At 48.7% G+C, this 17,169-nt stretch overlaps 1 protein-coding gene across 3 annotated transcripts; it reads right to left on the bottom strand.

Moving 5' to 3' along the window:
* Window positions 1–372: 372 nt before the first annotated feature.
* USP11 (ubiquitin specific peptidase 11) lies at window positions 373–16,215 on the bottom strand. 3 transcript variants are annotated; one of them, XM_059678832.1, is made up of 21 exons: window positions 15,181–16,215; window positions 8,762–8,871; window positions 8,461–8,591; window positions 8,065–8,182; window positions 7,548–7,693; window positions 7,379–7,440; window positions 7,158–7,257; window positions 6,640–6,813; window positions 6,366–6,524; window positions 5,771–5,995; window positions 5,558–5,641; window positions 5,347–5,441; window positions 4,253–4,459; window positions 3,574–3,624; window positions 3,145–3,392; window positions 2,971–3,041; window positions 2,663–2,775; window positions 1,387–1,536; window positions 1,187–1,302; window positions 979–1,067; window positions 373–895 (listed from the first exon to the last, which is right to left on the bottom strand). In XM_059678832.1, the coding sequence occupies exons 1-21, from the start codon at window positions 15,324–15,326 to the stop codon at window positions 758–760; spliced, it is 2,733 nt and encodes a 910-aa protein (XP_059534815.1). In that variant the 5' UTR covers window positions 15,327–16,215; the 3' UTR covers window positions 373–757. The 3 variants fall into 3 exon arrangements, with proteins under 3 accessions (XP_059534815.1, XP_059534816.1, XP_059534817.1); XM_059678833.1 differs by having other exon boundaries at window positions 3,145–3,389; window positions 15,181–16,214; XM_059678834.1 differs by lacking the exon at window positions 15,181–16,215 and adding an exon at window positions 14,544–14,563.
* Window positions 16,216–17,169: the final 954 nt, after the last annotated feature.

Here is a 17,169-nt window from a genome sequence, read left to right as displayed (position 1 = left end):
AAAAGATTCCCGTCCTGGACCCAGGGGTCCAATGGCCCCTGCAGACACCAACCCCAGTGTGACTGATGAGGTGCTGACCTGGCAGAACTCCAGCAATCGCTTGACCTCCGTACCTGTTTCCCCATCTCAAACCGGAAATGGCAACTCTTGACTCTTGTGAGGATTATGAGTTAATACGTGCAAAATGCTCTGGAAAACACGCCACTTGGTGCTGGGAATTGTATGTGGTGTGCAGATGGTGCTTCAAAAGCTCTTAGAGTAGCACCTGGCACAGGCTGGCACTCAATGAGCACCCACCACACACCTGGAGTTCAATAAGCACAGAACCACAGGTGCTTAGTGAGCATGTGAACAAAAAAACCAACCCCACAGTGCCGAGGGACACACTGGCACTTTATATATACACAGCGCAAAGTACAGGGTCTCAATAAGAAAATACACTCTGTGCTGAGGTGTACCACCACCACCCTTCAGTACACCCCAGATTAACAACACAGGAAGGAGAACCATAAATACAGGAGAGGAGAGAAGGGAAGGTTAATGCTCTAAGGGGGCAACACAGGCAGAAACACACTGCCGGGAGGACACACAACCTCTTCTTCCCGGGAAAGAGCAATATGGCGCACAAGAAAACAGTAGCCACAACTAAGCCTGTGATGCCTGGCACGGGGCACCTACATGGTTAAGAGGGCAGGGGTGGAGGGGAGAAGGAAGAGAGCAGAGAGAGCTTCCTTTCCTGCTGCAGGCCCGAGGTTGTTCAGTTTACATCCATGGACTCAGATACGGGGTCATAGGCAGGAGGTTCTGGGGGGTTAGATTGGCTAGGCTGGGTCTTGGTTTTCAGACGACTTGCCACGTCCTGGCGTTGATAGAAGAGGACATAGGCGGCCTTGGACTGCAGGGAGAGCACAGGAGTCAGTGTGGATCAGGGTGGAGGGAGGGGCGGGAGAACGAGAGAAGGGGGGACAGAATTCACACCTCAATCTGATTCTCGGTCACAGGTGAGACGCTGTTGTCATCAAAGTAGTGCCACTGTCCACTGTCCTTGTTGCAGGCGAATGTCGTGTCTGGAAGAGAGGGAGGGTTGTCCTCACCCACCCCTGGCCCCTAAGAGGTGTCCAGGTTTGCGCTCTTACTCCTTCCACCCTGATGACCCCACCACCCAGGGCGTGCCCCTGCCACCTACAGTGTCCATCACGCAGGCCGCCATAATGGTTGGACACGGCAATGAGATCGTATTTGTACAGCTCTGGGGCTGACTCGTCCTGTGGCTTGATGACAAACTCAGAGAAGTCCAAGTCCCTGTGAGTGAGGGGAAGGTTAATACTAGCCTGCCTTGGCCCCACTACCTGCTGTCCCCCCAGCCAGCCTCCCTGGGCTCCATACCGAATAGGAAACTCCACAAGGGTGTCCAGCTTCTCTCGGGAGAACTTGGTGTAGGAGAAGCGCTTCAGGTGTATAATGAGTGTCTCAGGCAGTGTCCACAGGTCCAGCTTCTTGGTGGCCAGCTGGTGCTGCTTGCAGTTGGGGCAGTACCTGCAGACAGAGCCCGAGTCAGTACAGACACCTGGGCATGCTTTGTAGCATGTGGCCCTCATGGGCCCTGTCCAGCCCAGAAGTGCTGATCTTATTTCTAGCCTGCTGGTTACTCCAGTTGGCTCTTGACGTGTCATTCAAGGGCTCACCAATTACCTGCTCTATATAAGCTTCTGTACTGGTGGGTATTTTTGTTTGGTTTCTGGCCCAGGAGGCAATGCTGGTCCTATTTCAGAGCCCACCTCTGGCCCCTTGTTTTCTTTCTTTTTTTTTTTTAAATATAGTTTATTGATTTTTTACAGAGAGGAAGGGAGAGAGATAGAGAGTTAGAAACATCGATGAGAGAGAAACATCGATCAGCTGCCTCCTGCACATCCCCTACTGGGGATGTGCCCGCAACCCAGGTACATGCCCTTGACCGGAATCGAACCTGGGACCTTTCAGTCCGCAGGCTGATGCTCTATCCACTGAGCCAAACCGGTTTCGGCTGGCCCCTTGTTTTCTATTTCACTAGCTCACCAGGCATTTACCAGCTGTCCTGCTCAATCCTTTGGCACTTTGTATTTCTGTTCCCTTTCTGCTCCAGAGATAGATGCTCTTGTTTGTGAGACCAGCTTGATCTTTTCGGCCCTCTAAGTTTTGTTTATTCTGTAAGGATCTATTGAGCACCCACTGCCCATCCCAAAATATTATAACCATTGTCTTCAGCCTCAGGGGGTTTACTCTAACAGATAAGAGAAATAGTGACGCAAAAGGGGATCTAGGATGTGACCTCAAGTGGTGTTACTGAGCCAGAAAGAGTAATGCCCAGCCAGGAAGAAAAGAGCACTGGGAGGTCATGGACGGAGGTGACAGGGTGGTAAGAGAACATCTGATAAGCTGACACTGGATAGGAAACTTGAATAAAATGAAGGAGTCCTGGCCAGAACCGGAGGAAGAGCATTCTTGGGAGAAAGAACAGCCCTGGCAAAGGCTCTGAGGTGGGAATACAGTTGGGGTGTTGGTGGCCAGAGTGACACGAGGGTTTGAGTGAGGGGGGCGGGGGGAGAAAGAGGTATATTTAGAGGTAAAGGACCTGGGCAGGCAGTCCCCCCCAGCTAGAGCCCTAGAGGCCCCAGTCCCTCACCAGGGGTTCTCCTTCTCCAGGGTCTCCATGGTGGTGAAGAGCTCAATGCATTCCTGCAGTCGCACAGGAGCCTTCTTCAGCACATACCCCACGCAGTCATGCTTGACGTAGCCCTACAGTGGGGAGTGGCCCGCGGGTGTGGGCAGATAAAAGAGCGGTTTAGAGCGTGGACTTTGAAGACAGGAATCTAAGGCCCTGAACAGGAACTCTGTGGTCACAGCTTGAAGGCCTTGGGTGGATGTGTAAAAAGTTAAGGGACAAAGGGACAAAGCTGCAAGTGCCCCCCTCCCCCCCGGGACCTTGTTTACCTCAGCTTCCGCCTCGTCATAGTAACGCTTCTTCATCTCTGGGTCCCAGTCGATGGCGATATAGGGCTGGGCTGGGGGTGAGGGAGGTGATCATGGGCCCTGCTACCAAGGAAACCCCCTCCTGAACCGCCGCCCCCCCCCCCGCCGCCCCTGGATCACAGCTGAAGGAGAAACCTTGAGTATCCTCGTTAAAGTTGGAACGGTCGCTGGTCCCGTTGGAATTCACCGTTTGCAGGGTGAACAGGTGCTTGCGCCGAGTTCTCTGGGGCCAGTGTGATGGTCCAGGAGAGCTGTCCGTGGGGGCCCGGCTCCCACTAGCGACTCCAGAACTGGGCCCAGCCTGCTCCGGCCCAGGGTCTTGGGAACTGCCCCCAGCCACGTTTCCAAGCTTGGGGATGTTCTTACCACCCTCCACGTCTGCTAGGATAGGGTAGGATGTCAGAGATGGGTGTGTGTGCAGCCGAGTGGGTGAGTGTAGCGACTATCCGGGTAGACTCTACGGGAATCAGGCTTACCCTGACCCCCTCCTCCTAATCCTCCTCTGGCTACCGAATCGCTTATACAAACCCTCATCCTTGTCTAGCCTCACCTTCTTCCTCAATTTTCTCATCACCATCATCCTCATCATCCGAGCTGGGTTTGGTCACATAGCGTCTATGGAAAGAGCAGGAGACACTCAGGAGGGGCACAGGGCAGGAGGGCAGAGCCCAGCTTTGGCTCAGTAGTGTCAATGAAGAGCCCAGAAGGCCTTAGATGACCCAGAAGCGCATGAAGACACCACCGGAAAACGGAGGACCTGGTGTGCCTCAGTGAAGGAGTGTGGATCTTAAGTGGGATGAGCCCCTGGCAAGCAGACACCTGATCTGCTGTCAATTTCGGGCAGGGAAGGCCTGTGAGGAGTGGATTTGTAAACGTAACATGAGGGAGAGTTAAGCCAGACGCCAAGTGCAGTGCTCTGCTAGACTCACTAAGGACTCTGGATTGTAAACCCAATGAAAACCACTGGTAAAAACACAAGCAAGCAAGCCTGTACAAGGAGAAGACAATGAGCACAAGATGAAGTTGTCTGTATTTTGTCCATTTTGTACACCTTGGCACCCCTAGCTCCTAGGAGAGGCGGTGGCCAAGCCAGAGGTTTAGACAAAGCAAAACCCTACATGCTCCTCTCTGGCTGTATGAAGCGTAAGCTTTCTTATCGCCGTGGGTGGGAGATGGTAGCCAAGCAGCTAGACACCAGGTTTCAATTGAGACCCCACCCCCGTCCCCTGAAGGGCAAACTCACGAGAGGCGGTATAGCAGGATGTGGTACAGGGCATCCCAGGAGAGGCGGTCCCGGGGCACAGACACCAGAAGCGGGTGTCCGAAGAGCATGAGGCCATAGTAGGAGGAGTTGTAGTCACGGGCTGGGGTACGTTCTCGCAGGTAGATGGGGATCACGACGTCTTCCCTGGTGTTGTCCGTGATAGAAGACCTGCCTGACACCTCGTATCTGCGGGGGTAGACATCAGGTCATGCCCGATCAGGACACCCAAGAGGGACTCTCGCACTCTGACCCAGTCGCTCCACTCACTCACTCACACATCACAGCCTGAAAATACCTTTATTTTTTTAATTCTCACCTGCTGAGCAAGGCTATTTTTCTCCATTGATTTTGTCACCCAGTGTTTTGTGCTTTGCAAATGGTTCGATGATTGAAATGGTGCATTATGGGATGTTTCTAAAGTACTTTGGTACTACCAAAGCACTGAGGGAGTGAACAAAAACTTGTATTGACAAAGGGATTTAAAAACCATTTTCTTGCGCTGGCTGATTTGGCTCAGTGGATAGAGCGTTGGCCTGCAAACTGAAGGGTCCCGGGTTCGATTCCGGTCAGGGCACATGCCCAGGTTGTGGGCTCAATTCAGTGTGGGGCGTGCAGGAGGCAGCCGACTGATGATTCACTCTCATCACTGATGTTCCTATCTCTCTCTCCCTCTCCCTTCCTCTCTGAAATCAATAAAAGACATATCTAAAAAAACACGTTTTCTTTTTGGAAAACACTGTTTGGTTTCAAAGAACTTCTGTACTCATGAACCGCTTTCTATTTTAGTTACCTGAGGATTTTAATGTTTTGAATGTTCTCAGGTTCAGAAAGCATCTAGTGTTTTTGAGGACTGCAGTATGAGAAAGGAGTGCAGGTCAGTGGTACACAGGAGGTGCTCAATAAATGCTGAATAAAATCTCCACTGCTGGCCCCAAGCCCCTGCCCCACTGCAGCATGTGGCCAAAGACTTGTGCAGGGCAGGTGCCTGTCAACTGAATGAGGAGGGGAGAGGGAATGTGATTAAGCAAAAGATATCCCTGAGGAGCCCCAATCGCCCTGGGCCCCTCACTCACATGAATATATCGTCTCGATCCAAGATGGTACTCAGAGACTCATCCAGCTGGAAGATCTTATAAAAGCGGTGACTGAACACATCGGCTACCATCATCTGGGAACAGGATGCCGCGAAGGGGCTGGTCAGTCTGGGCCTCCCTCCACAGGCCCTCCGACCTCCCTGTCCCTGAATCCCATCCTCCCTCCCTCCACTCGCAGAGCCTCACTCACTCTTTCCGGTGAGACACCAGTGTGCTTGGCCAGGGCCATGCACAAGTCCGAGATTTTGCCTTTCTTGGGGACCACGAGCCGGTGCTGTGGGAGAAACAGTACCACAAAAGAGCAGGAGAGCATGTAGGGAGTTAGTGCAGGAACCTTGAGGCATGGCGGAGTAATCAGAGGAGCTGACTACACGTCCCTCATTATGTCCCCATGTCACCATACCTGTTCTGGCTTGCGGCGGGGGTCCATAGAGACAAAGAAGACCTCCATGACCCTCTTGTGGCTGACAGGCAGTGGGACACTGAGGTAGCAGAAGGGGTCAAAGGTCACAGATACGTTGCCACAATCAGGGCACACCAGCGTGGACTTGAAGAGCCCGTGGAAAGTGTCCACAATCACAGAATCGTTCCGCCGTTTGTGGTTCTGCCAGGCCTCCACAGCGACCTCCTGTTGACAGCATCATGGTGGGTGGCGGAGCTTGCTCGGTGTAGGGGAGCCATGGTTTGGGGTGATGTGCATGGGGTTAAAGTTAAGTTAGGGCCTCAGGTAAAGTTCAGAGGTGGGTTTATGGCCAGGGGCCAGGGCTGTCTGGAGCCTTTGCTGTCAGGGCTGGGGTTTGTTTTCTGCAGCAGACTGGGTGGGGGTTAACTTTGGGTTGGACGCGGGGGGCAGATATGGTGTTGGAACCAAGGTTGGGACTGAGGTTTGAGCTGGGGGTGGGGTGTAGGACATCCTAAGAGAAGTCAGAGAAGCCCTGAGGGAGAGGCCCTAGTGGCTTTAATGGGGCTCAGAATGGGGGGCCCTCAGGAGCACCTACTTGATCAGGCCGCCCAGCGGCATCACACTGCTCCACGTACTCCTTCTTCTTGACACGATTGAGGTCCTCATGTAGCCCATCCAGAAGGAATGATAGCAGCTCCTGCGAGTCATGCTGCTGGTAGCCCAGAAACTGGGATGCAAAGTGGCCGACCTTGGTCTGAGAAGACGGACAGGGCCGGCAGTGCAAGAGGTTAGTTAGGAGTTGGGAAGTGTGTGCGCGCGCGCGCATGCGCAAGGGAGTGGGGGGGGGGCAGCCCAGGGCTGAATCGCACCTTGAACACATTGGGCACAATGGAGCGGTGGCGGCCGGACCAGGCCTGCTTCACCAGATCCGCATAGGCCTCTGCAATCTCACCCTTCATGCCCAGCGGGTTGCAGAAGTTGAGCTCATCCAGGTAGCGGTTTTTGAGGAAGTACTCGGTGAGCTGGGGCACATTGCTGAGGCACTGCAGGGGCAGGGGCAGGGGCAGGGCCAAGGGAGTGAGGTGGAAAAGAGGAGAGAGAGGTGACCGAGGTAGGAACCGAGAAAAGGAAGTGAGAAGGGGGAGGAGAGAGAAGGGGCAGAGGGATGGATGAGAGAAGGAAAGGTGTAGGAGAGAATGCAGTGACAAGAGGGAGAAGGAGGAGGAAAGCAGGAGGCGAGTGCAAGAGAAGCTATTGATGTTTCAGGAAGGAACGTGAACATGTGAGGTCAGACTTGTGGCCCCTTGCCCCGACAACCCTGTCCTCAGTCCCCACGGCTTGAAGCCCAGCCCTGTGGCTGTGCCTGTCATAGCCCTAATGGCCCTACCTGCAGGGCCGAGTTCATGAAGCACGTGTTGCCCAGGTTGGTGAGACCACAGATGCCTGGCTGGCCGTGGAATTCCTCCTCCTCCTTTGTCGCGCTGCTCCTGTGGTGGATGAGAAACTGTCAGTTGAGGGCCTACTACATGCAGTTGAACCGTGCTCAGGGACTCCATTGTTCTGCCTACTGTGGGACCCCGCTCTGGACCAGACATCCCAAGGGCTTACGCAGCGCGTGTCTGTTGGCTGGGCCAGGTGCCATCCTTGCTTCGGGTCTCCATGACGACCAACTGGTTGGAGGAAGAGAAAGAGAAACGGGAAAGGCCGATGTGGCACCTAGCCCTCACCTCCCCGTCTGAGCACCGCTGGGGAGCAGACAAGCCCTCCCCACCCTTACCTGCCCGGACTTGAGAGAAGCGGCGCGCAGTGACACACGTGTGTTGCACAATCTCTCAAAGGAGCCCTCTGCGTTCTTGACCCAAAGCCGTGTCTCTTCCTGGGGGCTCACCACGAACTGTTCTTGAGCAGTACGCAAAACTAGGTCTGGAGAATGAAGGGACACATTTGAGGTCATCCTGGGATCCCGAATAATCAACCCACCTTGGCCCCAGACCCCGCCTCATCCCCACAGACCCTGGTCAAAACCTTGTGTCCTAATCAACCTCCATGGCTGACCCATACTCAGGACTTGAGACACACAGCAGATACCCTCTGCCACACCTGCGCCACTGCTAGGAGGCAGCTCACATACCTTCAGGACCTCTCAGGCCTTCTGCCCACCTGACCAATGCCTTCTCAGTCCTTTGAAATCTGCCCTGTGCTCAGTCTGCACAGCGGAACCCCATGCATTGTTAGGTCACCGAGCTATGACCCAGGGCTGGGAAGTCCAACTCACTCATGACCCTTAGACTCACCAATGGAATCTGTTTGGCTGAATTCAGCGGTGTGAGTTTTGTCCATATCACTGTGCTGGGCAAGCAGCAGTTCTACTGGGTACACTTCGACCTCACAGTTGCCACGCCAATCTACAACCTGGCAGGGTGGAAGAGCACACACAGTGTACCCACACCACACACACATGCATAAAAACCTCTGAGGTCAGAGGGGCACAGGCAAACACACAGGGGATACACCAGAACACCTGTATAATGACCTATGAAGGGAGAGGAGGGCGGGCACAGGTGTATCTATACAGTACATGTGGAAACACATGTACACACATGGATCTGGACCCATCTTGGGCTCATAAGGCCTTCCTTCTACCCCCTCCCTCCAAATCTACCTCCTAGCACCCTCCCCACCCACTATACCTTGCGTTCAATGGGCGGTTGGCCATGCTCTAGGCCATACCAGCTGACCAGGAGCTGCCAAGCAGTGGTAGAGAGCAGCACATAGTCCTCACCTTCCACCAGTCCCTTCTTGAGTTGCCAGTTTATGTTGTCTGGGGGGGGGCAGGGGGAGGTGGCAGAGGAAGAATCAGGGAAGGAAAGTGATGAGTAATCTGGCCATGTCACAAATAACCTAACAGAGAAGGGGCTATGATCATTTGTAGGGACAGAAGGGAAAAGAATTCCAGGGCTAGGCTGCTATAGGGAGGCAGAGGCCTGGTACCTTGAAAGAGTTTAGCATTATTGATACAGCCAGGGATGGTGCTGGGGTCTTCGTCTCCTTCCCGCACGTACACTTCCCACTGTTTGTACCAGTCCTGATCCACAAGGAACCTAGACCAGAGAAGTAATAGGGTGTCACATGGTTGTCTGGGGGTTAGTTTTACCACTTCCCAAGGTTATCAGACTAAAAGTACCAACACATTATAAATCAAGACAAGTTTCATACATCCCTGAAACGGACACAATGTTATATGTCAATTATATCTCAATTAAAAAGAAATTCCTCCTAGAATTCAAATTTAAAAAACAGTTTCAGCATCATATAGAACTCAGAAGCAGAACTTACTCAGTGAAACTCAGATTTGGATATCTAACTTAAAAATGTTTTTAACTTATTGATTTGAGAGACAGAGACAGGAAGGGAGAAAGAGAAACATCAATCTGTTGTTCCATGTATTTATGCATTCATTGATTGATTCTTGTATGTGCCCTGACCAGGGATAGAACCGGAAACCTTGGTGTTTTGGGATGCACTAACCAATGGAACAACCCGGCCAGGGTGAGATTACCTAATTTCCTAGGATGCTAGAAGATATTTGATTAATAAGAGATGTGCTCAAAAAAGGGAAAAACACCACACCCACAGTGCTGGGGAAACATGAGATTTTATTATAGAATAAACAATAATTCATTAGACTGTGGTGTAACACAGTTAAGTTAGGCTCAAAAAACAAATTATTTGCAGCTAATGTTATTAGGTGTTAGCCCTTCATTAATTGTGCAGTGTTTGTAACAAGCCAAAAATGGAGACAAAAATCTTCAGCCAATAAATGGATTAGTAAACTGCAAATCTGCTCAGAAACTGAAAAAAATTTTAAATGCTAAAAGAACCATAAGGTTTTCTTCAAAGATCACATATCACCATTTTTCATCATTTTCATATTTAGAATTTCTTTCGGCTTTATAATACATCTGAGCTTATGGTGATTAGCTCACTTTTTAAAAGACATATAACAAAATTTACTATCTGAACCAGTGTTAAGTATACAGCTGCATCAGGTATTTTACAGGAGGAACTTTCATATGCGCTGTTAGGTTAAACAGTTAGGACTGATGGCATCTGCCTTTATAAAATGTCCTGAGAAATTTTCCAGTCTGAAAAATAACTGACATATAGTAAGTGTAAAATAAACATTAACTGTTACTGTTCAATCCCAGGGCTTGAACATAAAAGCTCATGTACATACAGACACACAATCCCTGCCCGCCCCCCCCCAGCAAACCTGCTCAGCGATGGTATTTCTGACACATAAAAGGCTGTCCTAAGTATTTAACAGCCTCAAATAAACACTTTTAAAGAAATTACAAAACTGATGAAAAATATGTAATGCTTATTGGTAGTTTTCCAGCAATTTAACCCTATAAAGGGGATTCTTTAAAATGGCTACTTTCCTTTGTTTACAGTTTATAAAAGGATTAGTGAGGTGGGGGATGGAGAAGCAAAAAAAATCCTGGGATAGTCACAAGTGGCTGTCTGAATAGGCAACCATTTCTGTGGGTTCCCCCCACCCCCGCCCCCGCCCCCCAAACCCTGCACTTCATTCCTGCCAAAGACACACACCCTCCCCACCCCGTGGCTCCTGCTACAAACCTCCCTCCCATCACTGACCCTACATCCTTTCCCTTCGTGGTTTTCATTGCCTCCATTGACAGTCTATGGGACTTTCAATACAAAAGGAGAAATTATTCAACTTTTTTTTAAAAAGCAGATTTTTAAGGAAAATTAACATTCAAGCCACTCTTCGCTCCATCCACTGAGCCAAACCGGTCAGGGCAAAGCCACTCTTTATAGAGGTAAGCAAAACCACCAGACCTGGCTACACCCTGAATTTCTAAAGGCTTCAAAGAAGACTGAAGTTTTACACAAATTACTATCATGTTCCTTTAATTGAAAGACACTTAAAATTTTTTTTAACATCTCTGAAATTGGGATGTCTCATAATGTTGTCAGCCCAGGCGGCAGTCATACAAAGTTATCATTGTTTGATTGAAAAGTACCCACATTGTTATATCTACTTCTAGGTATTAAGATTTTTTGGGGGGGGATGCTATTGTAAATGGCCTCCTTTAAAGTTTAATTTTCTAATTTGTTATGGCTAGTATACAGAGATACAACTGATCTTGCTGAAGTCACTTATGTTTACTTGTGCTTCCTCAAATTTGTTGAAATACTATGAAATATGTGCTTATGGAAATAAATTATTGAACAAGATTCCCTGTCCTCCAGTTTTTTCTTGTGTCTAGACAAAATTAAATTGGTTATTTTGGTTAAGATAATAATTTACATAATTTGTTAACATACTAGGTACAATAATTACGAGAAACAGAAATATGGATATAAATTAAGAGACATGATTAACTTGTTAGATGGCAAATGTAATATTACGTTGTTCTGAATTTATTATTTATATATGTGCACAAGCCTAAATACATATATAAAGGCATACAAATAAATCCTTTACTGTAAGTTGTTACATGAACATATCAAAAGAGGAAAATTAGAATTTAGGCGTTTTTCTGTAAAATGACATTAATTTACACCCAGATTAGAAATCCCTTTTTTGTTACCAAATTATTAACTCTTGGTGTTTTCAGCTCACTAAAAAAAAAAATACCTTAACTCATTTTTAAGAGATGCCTTGCTTGAAATATAAGTTCTCAGTAATCTTTGCTGCTTATCATTGTGTTTTTACAAAGTTTACTATAATATTTTTTGTCTTTACTTCAACTTATATCTTGTCTTTTCTAACAACTATTCTTGATTTGTTCTCAAATTTAGGCTCCAAATTGAGAATAATGACACTGTTAAATGGTCTTTTATGACTAAAGATCTCTGGGAGATAACAAAGATTTGTTCCTTTCACTCTATTAAAGGAATGACAATAGGCATAATTAGGTTTATCTAAAATTCTCCAAAAATTTGATTAATTTACATTTTTTAGAAAAACTCTTTCATCTTTCAAACTTAATATTTTAAAAAATGACAAAACAAAAAGTTTATCTTCCTAGGTTAATTATACTTATATATATATAATTAGATATGCTAATATAAATCTTTTCCAATAACTGCATACTTTTAAGCTAAAAAGCATTCTCATGCTCAAGCAACAAAGACTGGTACAGTGACTGTCTAGCAAAAGATTCCCCCCGCTTCCAGGATTCTAGATTCACAAACCCTCTTCCCCTTTTGGTTCATGAAAAGTCTGAACAAGCACTTAATTACAAAAGAATTAGAACCAGTCGCCAAGGCATATCCTACCTTGTATAAGAGCTATAGCGGCAATTGGCAAACCAAACATGTGAAATTTTCAGTCAATTTAGCTCTTAGGGTCTTCATTAAATGAATGATTCCCCTATGCTGTGCAGCTTTCTCCATGGAAGAATAACCTCAACGTTTCTACGATAGTCCTTATCTTCAATGAACACGCTGCTTTCCCTTCACAATCACTATCTTTAACACTGAATCCAACCCACCCTCCTTCGTTTACCTGAACAAAGAACCCCATGCTTGCTTACCTGTTAGGAAATTACCCACCCTGCACAGACCTTCTACAGACCCCCTCCCACTCCCCTTTCCCTGACTTAATTACGTTTGTGGATGGCTCATCCTCATAAAGAAAAACGAGAATTTGCCAAGGAAGCTAGACTATACCAGAGATTTGAATTTACTCTTAAAATGTAAGCTTCTCTTAGAAATGCAATCAGTTCCGATGGCCAAATTAATTGCTCTTGTTCACATCAGCCAGCTGGCAAAAAACAGAAGGTACAAATATTAATAGCGACGTGAGGTATATGATGTGGGTAGGTTAGTTCACGATTTCGAAATGCTTTCTAAACACCAATTTTCTGACCGCTGCAGCAAACCTCTAGAAAATGGATGGCAAATTAAAGAACCGCTTCGTATTATCCACCATAGAAGAGATAAACTGGCTTTAATACTGAGCCAACATTGGTGGGGTAACTGTTTTTGACAGAATATTAATTTTTAAATTCCCGTAACATAATTAACCATTTAAAAAACGAACAATACAGCAATTCGTACATTTGCAATGTTGCGCAACCACCACCTCTAATTCCAAAATATTTTCAACGCCCCCCAAAAGGAAACCCCGAACACCTCCAAAGGGCTACAAAAAACGGCCCAGTTATTGTTGCCGATTCTCAGCATGGATGGAGGTTTTTCCTTGCTGGAAAGCTATAGCATAATGATTAAAAAAAAATTTGCTCAGTTTTGTATTCCCAATTTCGGGAATCTCCAGGAAGAGGAATGGAGAATTTTACCAGTGCCGTGATTCAGGATCTCTGCCAGGCGTGCACACCTCCCTGCAGAGGCCGTCGGGTGAGAGCGCGCTCGAACCTGAGCGCCCGCTCAATGCTCAATGCGTTCCAGGAACAACAGCCAGAGTCCAATATGGCCGGATGGAGAGTGAGGGGGAGGGTACCCAGGAGAGTGAGAACTCAGAGCGCGGGCTCAGCCTCCAGCCATAAAGCCTTGCAAGGCACTGGGAGAATTTGAGCGCCTGCATGCAGCAGACGGGGCGCTGTTAAAACGCTGAGTAACGGATGGCCAAAAATGATGTTCTTTAAAGAATGACTGCCTATGCAAAGAGAAAAGTCGTACCTTTACAATGGAGAAATCGGGCAGATAGCACCTTCACCAAGTGATCAAGGACAACGTCACCAATGACGCCATGTGGATACCATGTCCCACCCGATACGAGGCACACGGTATGCATCCAATACAATTTCATATGGAGTCTCCACAAAATGAAAACTCGCACCACAAATACTATTTTTTTTTTACCACAAATACTATTTATGAATGCATGGAGTGGTGGAAAAACATTAAATTAAGAATTCAGGATAATAGTTTCCTGTGGCGCGGAGGGGGGGGGGGTCATTTGCGAGGTGCACAGAAGTATTTAAAGGCAAAGTCCGAATCTTAACATGCGTGTTGAATTAAAAATTGTTTTATTGTTCAAGATTTTTATTTTGAAATGCTCCGAAGAACTGCAAAAACAATACAAACACTTCCCGTACACCCTTCATCCCGATATCCCAAATTTAACATTTTACTTTCAACTACTTGAGAGTAAGTTGCTTACATGATGGGAGCCCTAAATATTTTGGCGTGTACTACTAAGATACTCTCTTTCATAACCACGCCACAATTATTGAAAGCAAAAAACTAACAGTACTAATATCTAATCTGCAGAACTAGTCAAATTTCGCCCGTTTTCCCATGAACATCTTTTACAGTAAAAGAGAGAATTTTATAAGGAAAAAGCCCGAGTTTTAATTTTTTTCAGCTCCAGGATCCAATCCACGATCACACATTAAAGTTAGTTATTATGACTCGTTAAATACCCCATTAATTCCCTCAATCTTGAATAGTTCTTCATCTTTTGTCTTTCACGACCTTGAAATTTTTGCATCTCACCGGCCGTTTTACCAAATAAACGTTTCATACAACCTGTTTAGGGCTTACGTAGTTCACGATTTAAAAATCGAGATGCAACTCTGCGAAAGAAAAAAAAAAACCCAGCCCAGAAACAGTACATTGCAAACACGGGTTAGCAATTAAATCAGTAAAACAAGGCGATTTACGGAGATATTCATTGACATGTTTAAAAAAATAGCTTTTTTAAACATCATGACGCAAACAAAACAGTACTGAAACCGAAAACAAATGTAACACGGGAGGCCCCTCCCGTGCCAATCACCTGCACCTTCTCCGGTCCTGGGAAGGAGGCCTCCGCCAGCGGCAAAAACCTCGCCGCGTCACAGACTTCGCTCATCCGAAGACGCCATTTTCTGCTTCAGCGGCACCAGCTCCCGCGCCCGCAGTCTCGCTCGGCCTCAGGCCACGCCCCCCGCCTGCGTCACGAGCCTCGTTCCCAGGCGCGGGCTCCCCGCTCCCGCCCAGAGCCGTTGGGCTCGGATTTCGCTCTTCGGACTGACGTCACCGCCTGGCCACGCGGGGCCTTCAGGACCGCCCCCCCAGAGCCACGTGACGCCAAAAACCGGCCTCCGCCGCGGAGACCGCCCCCTTCCCAGGCTCCCGGCGCCATTGCGCAGGCCCGGGCCCACCTCCTCGGCCGTGTCTTCTCAGGCCTGGCCCTCCATTTCTGTACAACCAATCGCACCCAGTTCTCAGGCGTGAGGCTCCGCCACAGGCCCTGCCTCTTTCCCAGATCAGTCACTCCATTCACAAGCACTTCCCCGCCCCTTATTCTCCGCCGCGCAGCCACTCCCCCGCCCCCACAGCAGCTCTGAGCACCTCCGCGCCATCCCCGCCACAGCCAGCACCCCCCGCCCCCGCCCCATGCCCCCCGAGCCAGGCTCGCAGCTCAGCCTCACCAGCTTTCGCCGCCCCGCATTCGACGCGCCCGCCCAGTGTCGCTATTCTCGATGTAGCCCCACTGGCTGTCCGGGTCTGGCATGGCTTCGCGCTGGGGCTCTCTATCTTTAGCCTCAGGAGGCGAGCTCCCTCCGACCGCCGCCATCGCCGCTCGCCCTCTCCTCAGCCCCCTCAGTGGGAGATAGGAAGTGGCCCCTCAACCGCCACTTCCGGATTCTGGGCCCGGAAACGGAAAGGGAGCCCCCTACTCCGCGGAGGGTCTATTACGTTATTGGAAACGGACACCCGCGGTGAGGCGCGTCCAAGGGTTAGACTGCCTTGGACCGAGGGCGGGGTCTCTGCGATCAGTGAATAGGCAGGGAGCTGTTTTAAAGACAAAGGTGTTTTGTGGGATTCTAACGCCATGTTGAGTCCAGGCAAGCGGTTGTTTGGAATGTGGAGGCAGAGTTCTCCTGGGTGAACGAGGATATACTGCGGAGTGCCCAAAGGCACACAAAGGTTCCCGGTCTTCTCTGGTCCGTGGTCTGCTAGGAACCCCGGGTCCCTTACCTTGGGAGCGACGTTTTTCTTAACATGACCAAAATGCCCTTCCTTCAATGCACTACTCTTCTCGTCCCTCAAAACCCAATACAAAACAGGTCACCACCTCCAGGGCGCCACCTAGGCCTGCGGGCCACTTCCCTGCCTGAACTAGATTCTAATCTAGACAAATATGTTGAAGACAAGTCAGCCCCAGGCCCTGTATATCTGTAGGTAGTTACAGCAATAACTAGAAATAGTCTTGTTTTATTGCAGGTATTTAGGCAGCAGATAACATCACCTGGCGGGGCAAGCTGAGGGCCAGAAATATTCACTCACTTTGCCCCAGCTAGTATGCAGAACTGTATTCCTGAGCTGTGACCTTAAACACCAGGCCAGAGATTCTCAAACTAGGCTTTCCACGGTTCAGGAGACCCTAAGGGAGTTCACAAAGTCAAAACTATTTTCACTATCATTCTCTCTCGAATATGCGGTGGAATTTTCTGGGGACTACATGACATAAGCCAAAAAAAAAAAAAAAAAAAAAGCTTTTTGAATGTCAACTTTTATAAAAGGACCCCAAGATCAAGTTTAATAACCACTGCAGTAGTCTAGGTTTTCTCAGCCCAGGCACTGTTGGCCTTTCTCCATTGTGAGCAGCATTGTAGGATGTTTTGCTGCATCCCTGGCCCCTACTCACTACAGATACCAGTTGAGACAAAAAAGTGTCCCCTGGGGGAAGGGCAGGATTATCTCCCATTCAGAACCACTGCACTAGGCTATTCCATCCTTCTCTCTGCCAGGGCTCTTGGCCCTACCTGTTGGTGGTAACTTCCATCTTTCAATTATAGTTGACATTCAATACTTTATTAGTTTCAGGTGTATGTTGGTCCCTCTGGCTCCCTGCATCTACCTTTCTATTGGCTATCCCCACATGATCATCAAACTCCCCAAATCAGGCTCATGATTCTGGGTCTGTTCCAGTGACTTCCTTCACTTCACCACCCATTCCCACAGGAACACACCTTGCCTTTCCACGCCTCTAGGCCCATGCACACAGGTCCCTGGTGTGTCCAGAATACCCTCTTCTCTACACAACTCCACACCCCCCCCCCAATACACAATGTCATCATTTACTTTTGTCCCGTTAACCTCTTCGTGGCAGGGATTCTCTTTATTACTGTGATTCTAGCCCTCTGCCCACACCTGGCATAGGTGAGGGGGTCACAACTGTTGTGCAAACTGAGAAAAGGGAGCAGCCCTTTCACCTGGGGTGGTCCCCAGAGTGTCATTTTAGTTTCGCACTTGGCACATTGCTCAAGCCCAGGCCTCCCTCCCCAGACCTGGACTGGATCCCTCCGCCTTCCAGAGGCCAACCTCTGCCCACATCAATGACCCTGCCACTTCCCAGAGCAGTTGTGTGAACTCTAACCTTTCCAGGATCATTTCACCCACGTCTCACCAGGGTT

The sequence above is a fragment of the Myotis daubentonii genome, chromosome X (genome assembly GCF_963259705.1).
Source record: "Myotis daubentonii chromosome X, mMyoDau2.1, whole genome shotgun sequence".
NCBI lineage: Eukaryota > Metazoa > Chordata > Mammalia > Chiroptera > Vespertilionidae > Myotis > Myotis daubentonii.
This window is presented reverse-complemented; position numbering and strand designations above follow the sequence as displayed.